Raw genomic sequence first — 15,387 nt, 5'->3', positions numbered from 1 at the left:
CATGGATCTCCTGGGTCCAAAATCTGACCTGTCCCTTCCTTTGTGACCTTTGACATGGTACTTCACTGCTCTGCACCTCAGTTTTCCCCATCTGTAAAATGGGGATAAGTAGTAAACTACCTCATGGAGAGTTGTAAGATTAGCATGTGGAACGGTGCCAGGCACACAGTCAATACTGAACGAAGGGTAGCTATTATGCCTAAGTGGTATGAAAAATGTAGGTCCCCTGCAGGGGTTAGCAAACTTTTTCTGTAAGGGCCAGATAGTAAAATATTTTTCACTTCGCCAGACATAAAGTCTCGGTCACAACTACCCAGCTCTACCATTGTAGCAGGAAAGCAGCCTTGGAAAACACATAAATGGGTAAGCTTTATTTACGAATGCTGACAATTACATTTCATGTCATCCTTCCACGTGACAAAACATTACTCTTCATTCAATCGCTTTTCAACCATTTAAAGATATAAAACCCAGTCTTAGCTTGTGGGCTGTACAGTCTCAGGTGCTGTGCCAGGCTCCGTCAGTAGGCCAGAGTTTGCTGATCCTTGCTTTCATAGGGAGAAAACTTGGCCTCTCTGGATTTCTTAACTCAGTCTGCATGCTCAGTGCTCACTTTACAGATGAACAAACCGAGTCTCATTCTTCAGAGCCAATTGAAATGGTGCTTCCTCTTTGAAGCCTTCCCAGATCACCTCCGCCAAGGGCAGTCATAACTCCATTTCCTGCTTCCTAGGTGATAAACACAAATTTCTTCGTTACTTTTTAAAATTTATCGAGGCTCCTGGGTGGCTCAGTTGGTAGAATATGAGAGAATCTTGAGCTCAGGGTCGTGAGTTCAAGCCCCACATTGGGCTTAGAGCCTACTTAAAAAAAAAAAAAAGGAATAATGTAAACACCTTAATCTTTATCGTCTAACCTCTGAAATAAAGCATTGCCCAAATAGTCAAAGACCCCTGTGCAGATAACCATTCCCAAATCATTGCCTCCCTTCCTTCTCTCCAGAGTAATGACCACTATCCTGACTGGAAATTTATCGCCCACTCCATCTCAGTCCTCTGACCATGGCTATACGCATCCCTAAGTGGGAGATGATAGTGTTTGTTCACAAGCAACACTCCTGTTATTTAATTCTATCTTCCTAAAAATCCAATCAAGGAATATCTCTAGTTAGAGATTAGTCTGAGGGGGGTCTAGGAACTTGCCCAAGGGATTCACGCAGAAGGTGGTAGAATCAAAGCTAAAGAGTGAGTCCCGGGCACCTGGGTGGCTTATCTGATTAAGCGTCTGCTTTTGGCTCAGGTCACAATCCCAGGGTCCTGAAATTGAGTCCCGCATAGGGCTCTCTGCTCAGCAGGGAGACTGCTTCTCCCTCTCCCACTCCCCCTGCTTGTGCTTTCTGTCAAATAAATAAAATCTTTAAAAAAAAAAAAAAAAAGAAAAGAGTGAGTCCCAAGCCGATGTTCATAACCATTGGTGCCCCCACCCTTCCCCCTGTATTCCTGTGGCCTTAGTTGTATTAGTCATTGACTCCCTTTCCACATTAGATTGTCAGCTGACAGAGAGGAGATTAAACGTGCTTTCACCCTTCCCATACAACCCCTCATATCCTGCACCCAGTAGGAGCACAATATGCATTTTTTCAAAGAGACACTGTCTTCCATCACCCCTAGCAGTCTCAGAAGAGGATGGGGAAACTTGCCAGAAATTCACTTCAAGGGAGCGATGGGTGGGGCTTTGCAAGATTTCGTTAGAATTTGGAGCAACTTTATAGTTCAAGTGTCAACTTTACTGGAAAGGCTGAAGCATACAACACTCACGTGCCACAAGACTGGGAGTTGGTGTGTATGCTTGCGTGGGGGTGGGGAGAAAAGAGGAACTCGGGAAATCAGCCTCCCAAACCGAGAAATCCTTCCTTTCTCTCCTGCCTAAGGGCTGGGATCCGGTCCAACTTAAGGGTAAACGAGTGAGAAGTAGTTACCTGGCCCCTCCAGTAACCTGACCAGCCAGCCTCTCACCAGTGTCCCAACGGTGTGTGCGCGTGCACGAGGCGGGGGAGGAGGGCATGCGGATGACCCGCAGGAGAGAAAAAATGTTAGAACTGCTACTGAGGCTTATTGAGAAAAAAGAAACCAACATTTACTAATACTTAATATGCAAATTAACAGCAGTACGCGCTCTAGCATGCTGCCAATCAGCATGCAGTTAGGCCACGTGCACTAAAGTGGATTCACAGGTTCCCCCATTCAGTTTAAACTAAACCCTCACAGGGGCCCCTGGCTGGCGGTTATCGGTAGAGTGCGCCTCTTGGTCCTGTGAGTTCGAGCCGCACATTAGGGGTAGGGCCAACTTCAAAAAATTTTTAAAATATACTCTCACAAAAAGAACAAGGGACTTCAACAGATTCCTGTAGAGAAACCACAGACCAAAATTACTAATCCCAGCACAAGCAGTAAGAAGAGGGCAGAGCTAACATTTATTTCATCTACTCCCCATTATAAACTGTGTAAAGCACATGGGAGGGGAAAACCCAGGTCTGCTTAGGTCAAAAACATTTCCACCCATCTGCTATTAATGACTCAACCCCACACTAAAGGTGAAGGGAACTTGAATCAGGAACTGAGAGTAATACAGGTATCTGGTTTTTCAGTAAGCTTAACACGTGTCTAGTCTATCTGCCCCAAACATTTTGCTGGTGGGAAAGAGCTGCACAAAGCTTCCACTCAGTTTAGCAATAGAGCTGTTTGCTGTCTCGAGGTCAGCTCTGTTCCAACAGAACTTTCCGCAAGGATGGAAATGTTCTATAGTTCCATTACCCCATTGACAAGTGGCTCTTCCCTGAAATGCGACTTGCGCCACAGGGAAACAGCCACCTTTGCTGTGCTACTGCAGTTCTAGAATCTGCATGGGGCAACAGAGGTTGGAACACTCGGGCCGAATTCTGTCCAGCCAAGATTGCCCACCCACCCCACCCCCCAACCCTTCGGCCACACATTGACTTCAGAAAGGTATAGGCTACCCAGGCTGCCAGGTGGCCTGGTGCAGGGAACCAGAGTTGAGCTTCAAGTCCTGTGGGAGCTTCCCAGGAGTTTAGTAAGAGAGCATGCCTCTGCACGGACCAACACTTAAAAGCCACAAGTTAAGACAAAAGGTTTTTATTCAAAAAACGCCAAGTATAAAAAAAAAAATAAGATCTCTTTTATTCCCCTGTACAGTATTTCACTCAGATAAAACCAGCAGGCTACATACTGCTCAAAACACAGCCCCAGAGAGGATCCGGAAGGCACACCATCCAGAACTGCTTTTCATATAGCTATCCTATATACACCAGTCAGCGATGCCCCTCCCCGTGCCCCTCGGAACCCGTCCCCACTCAGGTCAGGCCAGCGAGGGGCCCGGCAGCAGTCAGGGAGCCACAGCAGCTGTCCTGCCTGAGTCCCGTCACCCTACGAACAGAGCGAGCCCTCCCCGAAAGGTCCGCAAGTCAGAGGAGGAAAAGGAGGAAAGAAACTATGGCAGCAGCCGTGGAAGCTTGGAGCAGGAAGGGAACCAAATAAATAAATAAATAAATACATAACGTTGACCTCCAGGTTAGAATGCGCATCTTTTCAAAAAACAAAAACAAAAAAGCCAAAAAAAACAAACAAACCAAAAACAAAACAGGTAAAATAACTTAAAGGCAAAAATTAAAAAAGATCAGATCAACTACAATCCTTTTGTACACTACCATGCCAACTATACACACATTTACAGTTTTTCTGTTAATTTGCATTGTTTGTGCATTTTGTGTGGTGTGTGTGTGAGAGAGAGAGAGAGAGAGAGGTCTTGGCTTTGAAACAGTTAAGTAAAAACCAAAAAAGGAAGACCAGTTCACTCTGGAGTTTTACTAAAGGAGGCAGAAAAAAAGGGCAGGTGGCTCAGCATTTGGCCCTGTAGCCTCTTCCATGGCACCTTTCATATGAAGGATGGGGAGAGGGGGACAGGAGAGAAAAACAGGGAACCAAACCCAGGCAGATTTTTGGAGAAGCAGCAGGTAAAAGAGGCAAGTTCAAGTATTTCTCCCAGCACAGCCGGAGTCCCCACAGAAGGCACTCAGAAGAGTCGGAAGAGGTGACAGGGACTTAAAATGGTGCTAGTCCTATCCCACCCCAACCCGTTTCCCCCTACCCGACCCATCGCGGCATTCAGCAGAACTCGTGATGTAGAGAACAGTTCCATGGCAGGGTTCTGATCCCCCCACCCCCCCACCCCCGGGAGTTTGCAGAGCCCAGCAGTGCTTGCTGGACGTTCTGTGAGAAGGAGAGAGCATCTACGGGAGGAGTTGAGGCCTAGGACACCTGGAGTAGAGTCTCTTCCCCCCACTGTTGGGAGGCGACCTCCAGGGGCCTGGGGTCTGGAATGAGTTATAAATGTTGTTCCTGTTATCAAGCCCTGTCCTGCTTGGCGAGAAGTGTCACTGGTACTCGGGAAGCTGGAAACAGAAGCTTCCCCTCCCTTGAGCATCTGACAGGGAGGGGAGAATCTGCCAGAAAAGCTGCTATTTGCTGGGCCCTGGTGACAGGCTGTGCAGATGGATCTCAGCTGTTTCCTGGGGCAGGAGGACATCTTGCATCCAGGGATGGTTCTGGATTTCTTCGAAGGATGGCCGGTCTGATGGTCTCAGGGCCAAGCACCATCTAATGAGATGCTGACACTCTGAAGAAAGCAAGAGAGAGATTATGAATGACTCAACTCGTTTTTGCAATGCAAAGGTCTTGCTAATTTGCTTCCCAGGGGCCAACAAGTCTGGCGTCCAACAGAGACCAGGAACCTTCTAGAACTCTATTTTTCAATGGAAGATATTCACTAAGATCTAGGTCCTCCAAGCTGCTTTCAGCTAAAAAAAACCCCCCCCCCAAAAAACAAAAAAACAGCTCCCCTCTTAAACCTGTGGTTTTTAAACTTCAATAGCCAGGGCCTTTCCCACGACACCCACTCACCAGAAATAGGAAGAATGATGACAAGGGATTTTGAGGAGACATCAGTGAGCATGATGAGGTGATTCAATTCACCTACAGCTTACAAATATGAACACCACCCACAATGAGGTCACGGGAACCTCAGAGTCTGCCTTCGGGGGAAGGCTCAAAGAACCCTCAACTTTTCTTTCACTCCCTGGCAAAACAGCCAGGAGTTGAGAGATGAGGACTGCGGGTACTTTTAAAAAAAATCTTTCAGTGAGGGGCACCTGGGTGGTTCAGTGGGTTAAGCCTCTGTCTTCAGCTCAGGTCATGATCCCAGGGTCCTGGGATCAAGCCCCACACATTGGGCTCTCTGCTCTGTGGGAGCCTACTTCCCCCCTCTCTCTGCCTGCCTCTCTCTGCCTACTGATCTCTGCCTGTCAAATAAATAAATAAAAATCTTAAAAAAAAAAAAAAAAACAACCTTTCAGTGAAACTAGATTTTTTTTTTTTTTTTTTTAATATTCTCACACATGCTCTTCCTCTGACCTCTCAAGGAATGCTCAAGTGCAAACCATTCAGTTTCTGAGGACTGGCTCTCCAGATTCATTGGCCCAGGACTCTGCTAAGCCAAGGGCAGCAGCATCCCCTGGAAAGGCAGAGCTCTGCAAAACGCAGAGACTGTCCCCTGAGGACTGCCTGCCTTGTGACTCCTGCTTCTCCTCAACAAGGCGCTTCCCCAAAGTTACCTGAAGAGACCCTCTGCCTGAAGAAAACTTGTCCCCTGATGATCTCCTCATCGTGCTCAAAAGGAATATCTCCACAGACCATGTCATACAGCAGGATCCCCAGGGACCAGACCGCTGCCGACCTGCCATGGTAGCGATGATAGCGAATCCATTCTGGAGGGCTATACACCCGGGTCCCTGTGAGCCGGGGGAATAGAAAAGGAAAACACAAGCTTTGAGCAAAAATTGAAGCAACTCTCACACTCAGTGGTACACGGACTCCTTGAAATAAAACACTTCACTTCTCCCAGGACAGGGTCTGGGCTAACTCTATTTCCCCCCTAGGCTAAAAGGAGTGCAAGAGTGGCATCTCTCAGACCCAAAGCATTCCCCACCCAGCAGTCCAGACCATAAACCAAATTCTTTATAAACTGCTCCAAGAAACAAACAGGCTGGCCACAAACCCAAAGCCTGAGGGGTGTATGTGGTAGGACCACCTACAATGGGGTGAAGGGAGGAGTGTCTGCACACAATCACGGGAGACAGCCCACAGACTATCCTTAAACTGCACTAAGGTGGCCCAGGAGCCTGGCTGAGATTCTGATCTCAGATATGATCCAGTGCAGGGCCCTTACACAATATATTGTAACTTAAGTCCGGGTGCCCTTTAGGAGGCCTTTCTCCCCACCCTGTGCGTGCAGAGGCAGACACCCACACCCTCTCTCTTCCCCTCACTACTGGGAAGGTAGAGCTGTAGAGCGGGTTTCAGACCACGTGATTCCTGTTTACAAACTTTGGGTTGTAAAAAAAAAAAAAAAAAGTGGGGGGCCATCCCGCTTGTGCTCACCAGGGGGCAGCAAAGACTCGAAGGAAAAAACTAGGGAGGACCCGGCCAGCCATTAACTGTTAAATACAAAAAAATGCAGCCCAACCCAGCGTCCTCCAAGGGCAAATAAACACAAACCACAAGCCCCAGTCACAAGTTTTGAAAGGCTGTCGTTTGTTAGGTTAAGTCGCTCAAATGATGACCCACCCTCCTTTGCTTTGATCTCTGGCTCTCAATTCCATCTTTTCTGAAAGAACCCGCTCCAAGCCCCTCCCTAGGATAGGTTTTCATCCTTTCTGCGGAGACACCCAACTAATTTTCAAACCAACAAGAGATCTTATTTCACAACATTTCATCCCCAACTCCCTCACCCCGCAACGCCATAAAATAAAGAATAAGCCCATCAAAATAAATTATTTAGTGAAACTACGGTTTCTATTCCTTTCCCGGCCCTAGATCAAAGGGGTAGAAAAACTGCAGTTTTAAAAACTAACCTTACACAAAACTAAACTCCCTTAGCACAAAACAAAAATTACAAAACCGGCATCAATTTTCATCTCTCCCGCTCTCCCCACCCCCCAACATCCTTTTACTGGCGGGGAAACTGGGTCAGACTTCAGAAATCTGGGCTACGGCCGGTTGCCCACAACCTCTTATTCATCGGGAAAGCTTGGAACCCACTGAATTCCACTTAAAAAATAAAATCATGCCAGAAACATGACAGGTTCAGCTGGCTCGAAATCTCCGGCTCTACTACGCTGGGAAGCTCTCCTTCGCCCCACCCCTGCTAGCATCGAGCCAGACGGCCCGGTGACCTTTACAAAGGGCCGGAGAGGAAAGCCGGCCGAGGCCTCCAGGCAAGGCCAAGTCACCTGGGCAGATCCCTCCCCGGCAGCTCCCTCCCAAGCCTGGCTCACCATCGAAGTCCGTATAGACGGTGTCCTTGAGCAGCGCCCCCGACCCGAAGTCGATGAGCTTGAGCTCGCCGCGATTGAGGTCGATGAGGATGTTCTCGTCCTTGATGTCGCGGTGGAGCACCCCGCAGCTGTGGCAATGCCGCACAGCCTCCAGCACCTGCCAGAAGAAGCTGCGGGCCAGCTCCTCCTGCAGGGCCCCCCTTTCCGTGATAAAGTCGAAGAGGTCTTGCACCGGCTCGGGCCTCTCCAGGATCAAGACGAAACTGTCGGGCCTCTCGAACCAGTCCAGGAGCCTAATGACGCCGGAGAAGCCCGAGCTCACCTTCTTCAGCAGGACCACTTCCATGGGCACTCGGGTGCCATTGGGCTGCAAGGGCAAGGGAGCTGCGTTAGAGCGGGAGTCGGAGGGTGTCCCTCACCCCACCCATCCTAGGGGTCGCTCCCTCCAGGGCACTCACCAGCTCTCCCCAGTCGGAAATCCGGTCCTTTTCCACGTGCTTGATGGCCACCTGAAAAAAAACCCCAGAGTCTCCATGAGATCCTCTCGCTGGGGCCAAAGCACACCAGGGCGCCCCCCTGCCCAGCGCGCCCTCCCCACGGCGGGGCGCCCACTCACCGGCAAGTTGTCGGCGACACGGATGCCTGAGTAGACCGAGCCGAAGCCGCCGCTGCCCAGTAGCGGGCCCACCTGGTACTGCGACTCCAGGGGCTCCTTCTCCTTGCCTAGTAAAGAGGGAAGCACAGGAGACTCAGTGCCGGCCCGAGAGCCCCCAGTTCCCACGCTGGGGGTCCAGCCGCCTCGCCATCCTGGGCTTGGGGGGGTAGTGCTCACCGGGCGCCAGCTTGGTGGCGTGCAGGTCGTTGCAGGGCGCGGCGCGCAGGTGGGCAAGCGAGTTGATTTTGGACAAGAGCATCCCAACCTCCAGGGTATCGGCGTAGGAACTGTGTCTGGAGGAGCTGCAGCAGGAGCTGGGGCTGGGGTTGTGCCGGTGGCTGTGCCTAAGGCTGGGGCTGAGGCTGCGGGTGGCGTTGCGGCTGCGGCTGCGGCTGGCGCGGAAGGCCGAGGGCGAGTCGGAGGACGACTGGGGGCGCTGGCGGCTGGCGGACACGCCGGCGGGGTCAGGCAGCGCCGAGGGCAGCGGGGTGGGCGGTTCGTGGGGCTCGGGCGGCAGCGCCGCGGCACTGAGAGCTTGTAGCTGCTGCTGCTGCCGGTCCCGCCACCGCCGCCGCCGCTGCCGCCAAGTCCTCTCCGGCCTCCTCCGCCACCGCGGCCGCTGCAGCAGACGCCCGGCTCGCCCAGCAGCCAGGAGTAAAGGGGCGGAGCGCGCCGGCGGGTGGGGGGACGCGCGGGCGGGCGGGGATGGGGCGGGGCCTCTCAGGGAGGCCTAGGAGGCGAGCGGGGCTGCCGGGCCGGAGGAGGGAGGAGAGGGGGTGGGGAAGCGGCGGGACAGGGCGACTCCCCTTGGCCCCCGCCCCGCGCGCTCCGTCGCCGCGCCCCGGCCCCGCCCCCGCCGGCCCGTTTCCAGCCAACCAGAAGCCGGCTTATCTGCATAACGCGGCGCGCCACGCCCACGCCCCGCCCCGCTCTCGCGGTCAGAATGGTCTCTACGCCGCCACGACGTGGCGGGAAGGAAAAGGCGCCAAAATGGAGGGGGAGGGGCGCGGGGCGTGAGGGGAGGCGGGAGCTGGGTGTCGGGCGGCAAGGGAGGAAGGATGGGGAGGGGCGTATCGATTCAAACCCAAACAATAACAAAGCCATCAAAGGCCGCCGGAGGCAGGCTCTGCGGCTCTCTGTTTCTTGGAGGTTTTTGGGTCAAGGGCTCGAGCTGGAGCATAACAAGTTGCGCAGAGGCGACGGGCGTCGGTGTGTCAGGCGGGGAGATGGGGCTGCCGTCGCGCCGGGGTGTGAGGGGCTGTGTGGGGAGGGGGGTGGCGAATGCCGACGAGGGTGGTCCTTCTGTGTGACTCAGACCCGAGACCTCCAAGTCGGCTTGGGCGGGTTTCACGAGGCGCTGTGGGCTCGGGTTGGGTTCTCGGGGTTTGTGTGTTGGGGGCGCGTGGGGGGCTAAGGATCTGTAAGATGTGAGTCACGGCGGTTTCACCGAGGGAGTGGAGGTGTCACAGGCCTGGAATAAAACTGGGGAAGAGCTCGGCTTCTTCGGGGGAGGGGTCCAGATCGCGGTTCTTACAGCTGGTGAAAAAGCAACCCCCAGATTCGCAAGCCGACGCTTTTGTAAAAAATGCAGAAAAGTACCAGTGAATCCTGGTTCCTAAGAAGTGGTGTGTGTTAAGAGTGTCGGGTAAAGAGGAACCACGAAACAAATGTTGGTATTATGATGCCAGATGCTGTCTCAGCCCCTTCTGTGAGGGCGGGAGAGAGGAAAATTCCTCCTGTAAAACGAGGGTAGGAGGGTGCGCTTGATTTAATCAGAGTTTTCGCGTTGTATTCACCTTTTCATCAGCCTGTTATTACCAGTCTGGCAATACTAGCAATTATTGGCTGCACCGAGGCTTGTCTCAAAGGAAATCCCCCGACTCTCTGCCCCACCATGGAAATAACATGGAAAACTGGCCAATTCCATTTTCATCCTTTGTCCTTTTAAACTTCATGTAGAGTTGATAACGACGTGTGAAATGAGTGAATTAAAATTCTATGTAATCCATAAATTGGATTGTCAGTGGCCTAAGTAATTGAAAGCCTACTGCATCCCATTTTAGTATTTTTCAAGTTCCTACCACTTAAAGGAGAAATGAGGTTCCAGGATCTGTTACAGCTGCAATCATTAATGAATTTAAATGTTTCATTAAAAGTTTTCTACGGTGCTCATTTTATAAAGATGTGTCTAGATATTTCACAGCTTTTAGGAATCTATCTTATAAAATACTGCATTTTCCTTTTATTTGTGTACTATGGCCTCTCATTTTTGATGACTAGGAGAGAACCCAAGAGAACAAGAATTATTCCCTTTTGGGGCGCCTGGGTGGCTCAGTAGGTTAAAGCCTCTGCCTTCGGCTCAGGTCCTGATCTCAGGGTTCTGGGATTGAGCCCCACATTGGGCTCTCTGCTCAGCGGAGAGCCTCCTTTCCCCTCTCTCTCTGCCTGCCTCTCTGCCTACTTGTGATATCTGTCTGTCAAGTAAATAAATAAAATCTTTAAAAAAAAAAAAAAAGAAGTATTCCCTTTTTACAGATAGCAAAATGAAACATAAGTAGGATGACAGAAGGTCATACATACAACAGCTAGAGGAGGAAGAGATGAAATGACCCAAATTCAACTCAGAGTATTCAATGATTTCCTGTTGTCAGGGTCTAAAACTGTCCTTGGTACTGAGTAAGACATCATGTGTAAATGTAGGTGACCCAGCACTTCCAATCCCCTCTACCCTCCCTTTCCTTTTCCAGTCCCTGCTGGGCAATCCCCACAGGTTCCCACTCACCTAGCACTTTCCAGACATTCTGCCTTTGCAGAGGCATTCATCCTGTTCTGAGGATGCCCTTACCTCCTCATTTTTATTTAAAGCCATTCCATCCTTGAGGAGGACCTGATTGTTGAATAACTCAAGCATTCTTCACCATCTACTCCACTCATCCAACAATCATGGGTTTGGCTTTTTATTTTTTTTAAATCTTTGTTAATCAACTTTTTCAATTATTTATACCATGTTTCCCTATGCCTTGACATATGTTTCTCTTGTCCAGCATTTCTTGGACAACATGTGTACTGAAGGGAAAGACCAAAATGAGTCCCAACAAAAAAGTCAGGTCATGATTAAAGTCAATTTATACCAAATTTAAATGAATTAAGTGGGCTTGGGCAAAATAAAGGAGAGGTTAGGACCAAAGGGTTTAACCTGGTTAGTCTGCTTTGAAATCTGGGATCTGGCACCCACTAGTTATTTGATATTCTTCCAGTTACTTAACCCTTTCTTTTCTTTTCTTTTCTTTTCTTTTTTAAAGTTGCTTAACCTTTCTAAGCTTTAGACTCTAAATGAAGATAATAGCACCTACCTCATAGGGCTATTGTAAGGAGCAAATAAAAGTCTGCATGTAAAGCTCGTAGACCAGCACAGAGTAAGCTTCTAATAAGCATTAGCTGTGATGGCAATAATGATGATTGTGTTTGTGACAATAATGATTTGGGAATGGTCTTGCACCTTGGAGGTTTCTAGGGTGAAATACTAGGTACATCACTTGATTGTAATCATCCAGGGAGAGAATGTGATTCAAAATAATTGTATACATTAAATCAAGTTCAACCTTTTTCACTTTCTCTAGATCTTTGTAGGGCTAAATATTTAATTAGGTAGAGCTAAAGTGATTAACATTTAATATGTCTGCTTTATATGGTGACTGCTTCACAGCTGGAAGTTACAAAACATGGACCTTGCTTGGCAAAGAGCTTTTATTTACTTAAAACTGCTTTTAAAGATAATTATTAAACATTCAAGTATGTTTTGTGTTAAAAATTACTCTTTGAGGGTAGGGAACTTGATGTTTTTATTCATCAAAATGTAGTTTTAATAATAAAAACAATCACAGCCTTCGCTGTTTCAAGGAATCTAACAAAGAATCAGAAAAACCCGCTAATAATTAAATGACAAGTGCTTTTGAAAAGATAGGCCATAATCATGCTTACAATTCTCTGGAAAGGGAAGAATTTGTTAATGTTAATTTGAACAATAGCCACATTAATCCTTAGGTCGTTTTCATAGTCCACCTGATACAGATTTAATCAAGTCACTGACAAAGGAATGACTTAAGCAATTTCTGTAATCCCAGAAGTTTGGAAGAAATAAGTTTGAAAGGGATGCCTGTACGCTTTTTTGAAGTACATCTGAGTCTAGTTGAAGCACTCATATAATAACTAGGTCTGTATAGCATTTTCTCTATGAGCTATTTGCAATTAATCGGGTAGAAATAATTTGGATCTGCATCTCTTATTTCTCTCCTGAAAAAATAATTACTATATATATATATATATATATATATATATTTTTTTTTTTTTTTAATTGTAGTGTTGTTGGCACACAACATTACATTAGTTTCAGGTGTATGAATTACTTTTTTTTTTTTTTTTAGTTTAACTGTGAAACACCATTATTTTTTATTTTACTCTCTCCTCATTTGGTGAAATAAAAAGAAAGGAAGAAATTTGGAGAAACCCAACTGCTTCCTATAACTTAAAAATAACTCCGGGGGCACCTGGGTGGCTCAGTGGGTTAAAGCCTCTGCCTTCAGCTCAGGTCATGATCCCCGAGTCCTGGGATGGAGCCCCACATCAGGCTGTCTGCTCCGCAGGGAGACTGCTTCCTCTTCTCTCTCTCTCTCTGCCTGCCTCTCTGCCTACTTGTGATCTCTGTCTGTCAAATAAATAAATAAAATCTTTAAAAAAAAAATAACTACAATTACATCAACAGTAGTAAGGTTATTTAGAAAAATTTAAATGTCACATATAGTTCATATGTGTGGAATATGTGTAAAAATCTACTACAAACTGTAAGACATAGAACAGTCTAAATTTTAAGACTGAAGTAAAGCCTCTTTTTAAATTTGTAATAATCATGGTAGTGGTGGACATGGTAGAAGTGGGACCAGACTGTCCCAACTTCAGAAGGGTCAGGAAATCTATGCAGTCAAGTTAGAACCGGTTCTTGTCCTTGACAAGATGTGACATTTGTTTCAAGTTTATAAATCTCTTAGTTTTCAGTTTCCTAAGCAAATCTGAAGAAAAAAAGTGTTTTTATTATCTGGCAAAGTATATTTAAATTCATTACCAATTCATTTTTTTAAAGAAATAAAAATAACCTAGATTTATTTTTGGAATTTTACATATTCAGCACTGAAAATTTGAGTAAAAATAATCAATATTTATTGAAGGCACTGTACACAAAGATTTTAAAGTTCCTGAGTATTGACTGGATAGTTCAAAACAAAAAAGAGTAGCTAAGAATGTATAAAGATTATAGGAAGCTTGGAAACTGTTATAAAATACCTTATTAAAAGACCAGGAAAATGTTTGCCTCAGATCAAAAAGACAAGCACACGAATAAAAATCCTGCATGTCTAACTGATGAAAAGGGGCCATCATGTGTGTGTGGGATGTGTGTGTATGTGTGTGTGTTTGTGAAAAAAAGCGAGAGAATGTTACATATTTGGATGTTGGGGAGGGGATTGTCTGCCATCTTTTTTTATTTAATTTTTTTAAATTTTTTAAAGATTTTATTTATTTATTTGACAGAGAGAGATCACAAGTAGGCAGAGAGAGAGGAGGAAGCAAGCTCCCTGCTGAGCAGAGAGCCCAATGCGGGACTCGATCCCAGGACCCTGAGATCATGACCTGAGCCGAAGGCAGCGGCTTAACCCACTGAGCCACCCAGGCGCCCCACCCCTTTTTTAAAGGTATTATTTATTTATTTGACAGAGAGCGAGAAATCACAAGTAGGCAGAGCAGCAGGCAGAGAGAGAGGGGAAAGCAGGCTCTCCGCTAAGCAGAGAGCCCAATGTGGGGCTCAAGCCCAGGACCCACTGAACCACCCAGGCATCCTGTCTGCCATCTTTTAAAAAGAATTAAATTGCTGTTTTAAAAATTGGAAAAGCCAGAGTGAATCTAGGTAAGTGGAAAAAAAAAAAAAAAAGTTGCTCAAAAAGATTTCATGATAGGAGCACATGGATGGCTCAGTTAAGCGTCTGCCTTCTGCTTGGGTCATGATGGGACCAGTAGGGGGGCTGTTTGATTCTCCCTCTGTCTCCCCCACCCCGGCTCATGCTTGTGCTCTCTCTCTCTCTCTCTGGAATAAGTAAAATCTTAAAAAAAAGATTTCGTGTTACATCTTGTTAAGCATTCAAAGAGATCCCAGAGAAAGCGTGTTTATTATATATCTCACTTGTTGTTTAATAGTAAACAGTCTTGGGACGCCTGGGTGGCCCAGTTGGTTAAGCAGCTGCCTTCGGCTCAGGTCATGATCCCAGCATCCTGGGATAGAGTCCCACATCGGGCTCCTTGCTCAGCTTCTCCCTCTGCCTCTGCTGCCATTCTGTCTGCCTGTGCTCACTCTCTCCTCTCTCTCTCTCTGACAAATAAATAAAATCTTTAAAAAAAAAAATAATAAACAGTCTTACTTTTCTGTGTTTGGTCTGTACAAATAGATTATAAACATATTAAGGGCAGAAACCACATTTTCTTTCTTTCTTTCTTTTAAGATTTTATTTATTTATTTGACAGAGAGAGACACAGCAAGTGAGGGAACACAAGCAGGGGGAGTGGGAAAGGGAGAAGGAGGCTTCTCTCTGAGCAGGGAGCCCAATGCAGGGCTTGATCCCAGGACCCCGGGATCATGACCTGAGCCAAAAGCAGACACTTAACAACTGAGCCACCCAGGCACCCCGAAACCACCTTTTCATTGAACATGAAGGCTAAGTGCTGAACACAGGTTTAGTGAAAGGGACAGAAAGAGATACTGGAATAGCACCCCACACTAGAGCGTCAAAGATGTCCTAGGCATTTTTCTAAGCACTTTCTGTGGATCTTTATATAAATCTTATGGCATGGGCAGTTTTACTGTCCTCACTGGCTTACAGATAAACAGAAACTAAGAAAGTTAATTTGCTGAAGGCCACGTGGTAGAACCATCTCTTACCGGCCATAACATTCCACTTTTCCAAAGAATGCAAGATTAGTTTAAGGGATTTAACAAGGTATTCTATGATTAAGTTCTGAGAGTATCATCCACAGGGGCAGGGTTCAGAGGAGGTGGAAGTCAAGGAAGTCTCCAGGAGGATGTGGAACTTAATGTGGATTTTAAAGAATGAGTAAGAGGGGCACCTGGGTGGCTCAGTGGGTTAAGCCTCTGCCTTTGGCTCAGGTCATGATCCCAGGGTCCTGGGATGGAGCCCCGCATCGGGCTCTCTGCACAGCAGGGAGCCTGTTTCCCACTCTCTCACTGCCTGCCTCTCTGCCTACTTGTGATCTCTGTCTGTCA

The 15,387-nt window shown here is 47.5% G+C and overlaps 1 protein-coding gene and 1 long non-coding RNA gene across 2 annotated transcripts; both read right to left on the bottom strand.

Moving 5' to 3' along the window:
* Positions 1 to 356: 356 nt before the first annotated feature.
* LOC131833903 (uncharacterized) lies at positions 357 to 2,941 on the bottom strand. The gene is made up of 2 exons (XR_009354682.1): positions 1,979 to 2,941; positions 357 to 863 (listed from the first exon to the last, which is right to left on the bottom strand). It is a non-coding gene; the product is annotated as an uncharacterized LOC131833903 (long non-coding RNA).
* A 195-nt stretch (positions 2,942 to 3,136) lies between these two features.
* PIM1 (Pim-1 proto-oncogene, serine/threonine kinase) lies at positions 3,137 to 8,727 on the bottom strand. Its single transcript, XM_059177812.1, has 6 exons — positions 8,241 to 8,727; positions 8,025 to 8,131; positions 7,867 to 7,917; positions 7,409 to 7,775; positions 5,687 to 5,863; positions 3,137 to 4,692 (listed from the first exon to the last, which is right to left on the bottom strand). Exons 1-6 carry the CDS (start codon positions 8,320 to 8,322, stop codon positions 4,535 to 4,537), a joined length of 942 nt encoding a protein of 313 aa, XP_059033795.1. The 5' UTR covers positions 8,323 to 8,727; the 3' UTR covers positions 3,137 to 4,534.
* Positions 8,728 to 15,387: the final 6,660 nt, after the last annotated feature.

The sequence above is a fragment of the Mustela lutreola genome, chromosome 6, assembly GCF_030435805.1.
Source record: "Mustela lutreola isolate mMusLut2 chromosome 6, mMusLut2.pri, whole genome shotgun sequence".
In the NCBI taxonomy this organism is placed as follows: Eukaryota; Metazoa; Chordata; class Mammalia; order Carnivora; family Mustelidae; genus Mustela; species Mustela lutreola.
Note: the sequence above shows the minus strand (reverse complement) of the source record. Positions and strands in the feature narration are given on the sequence as shown.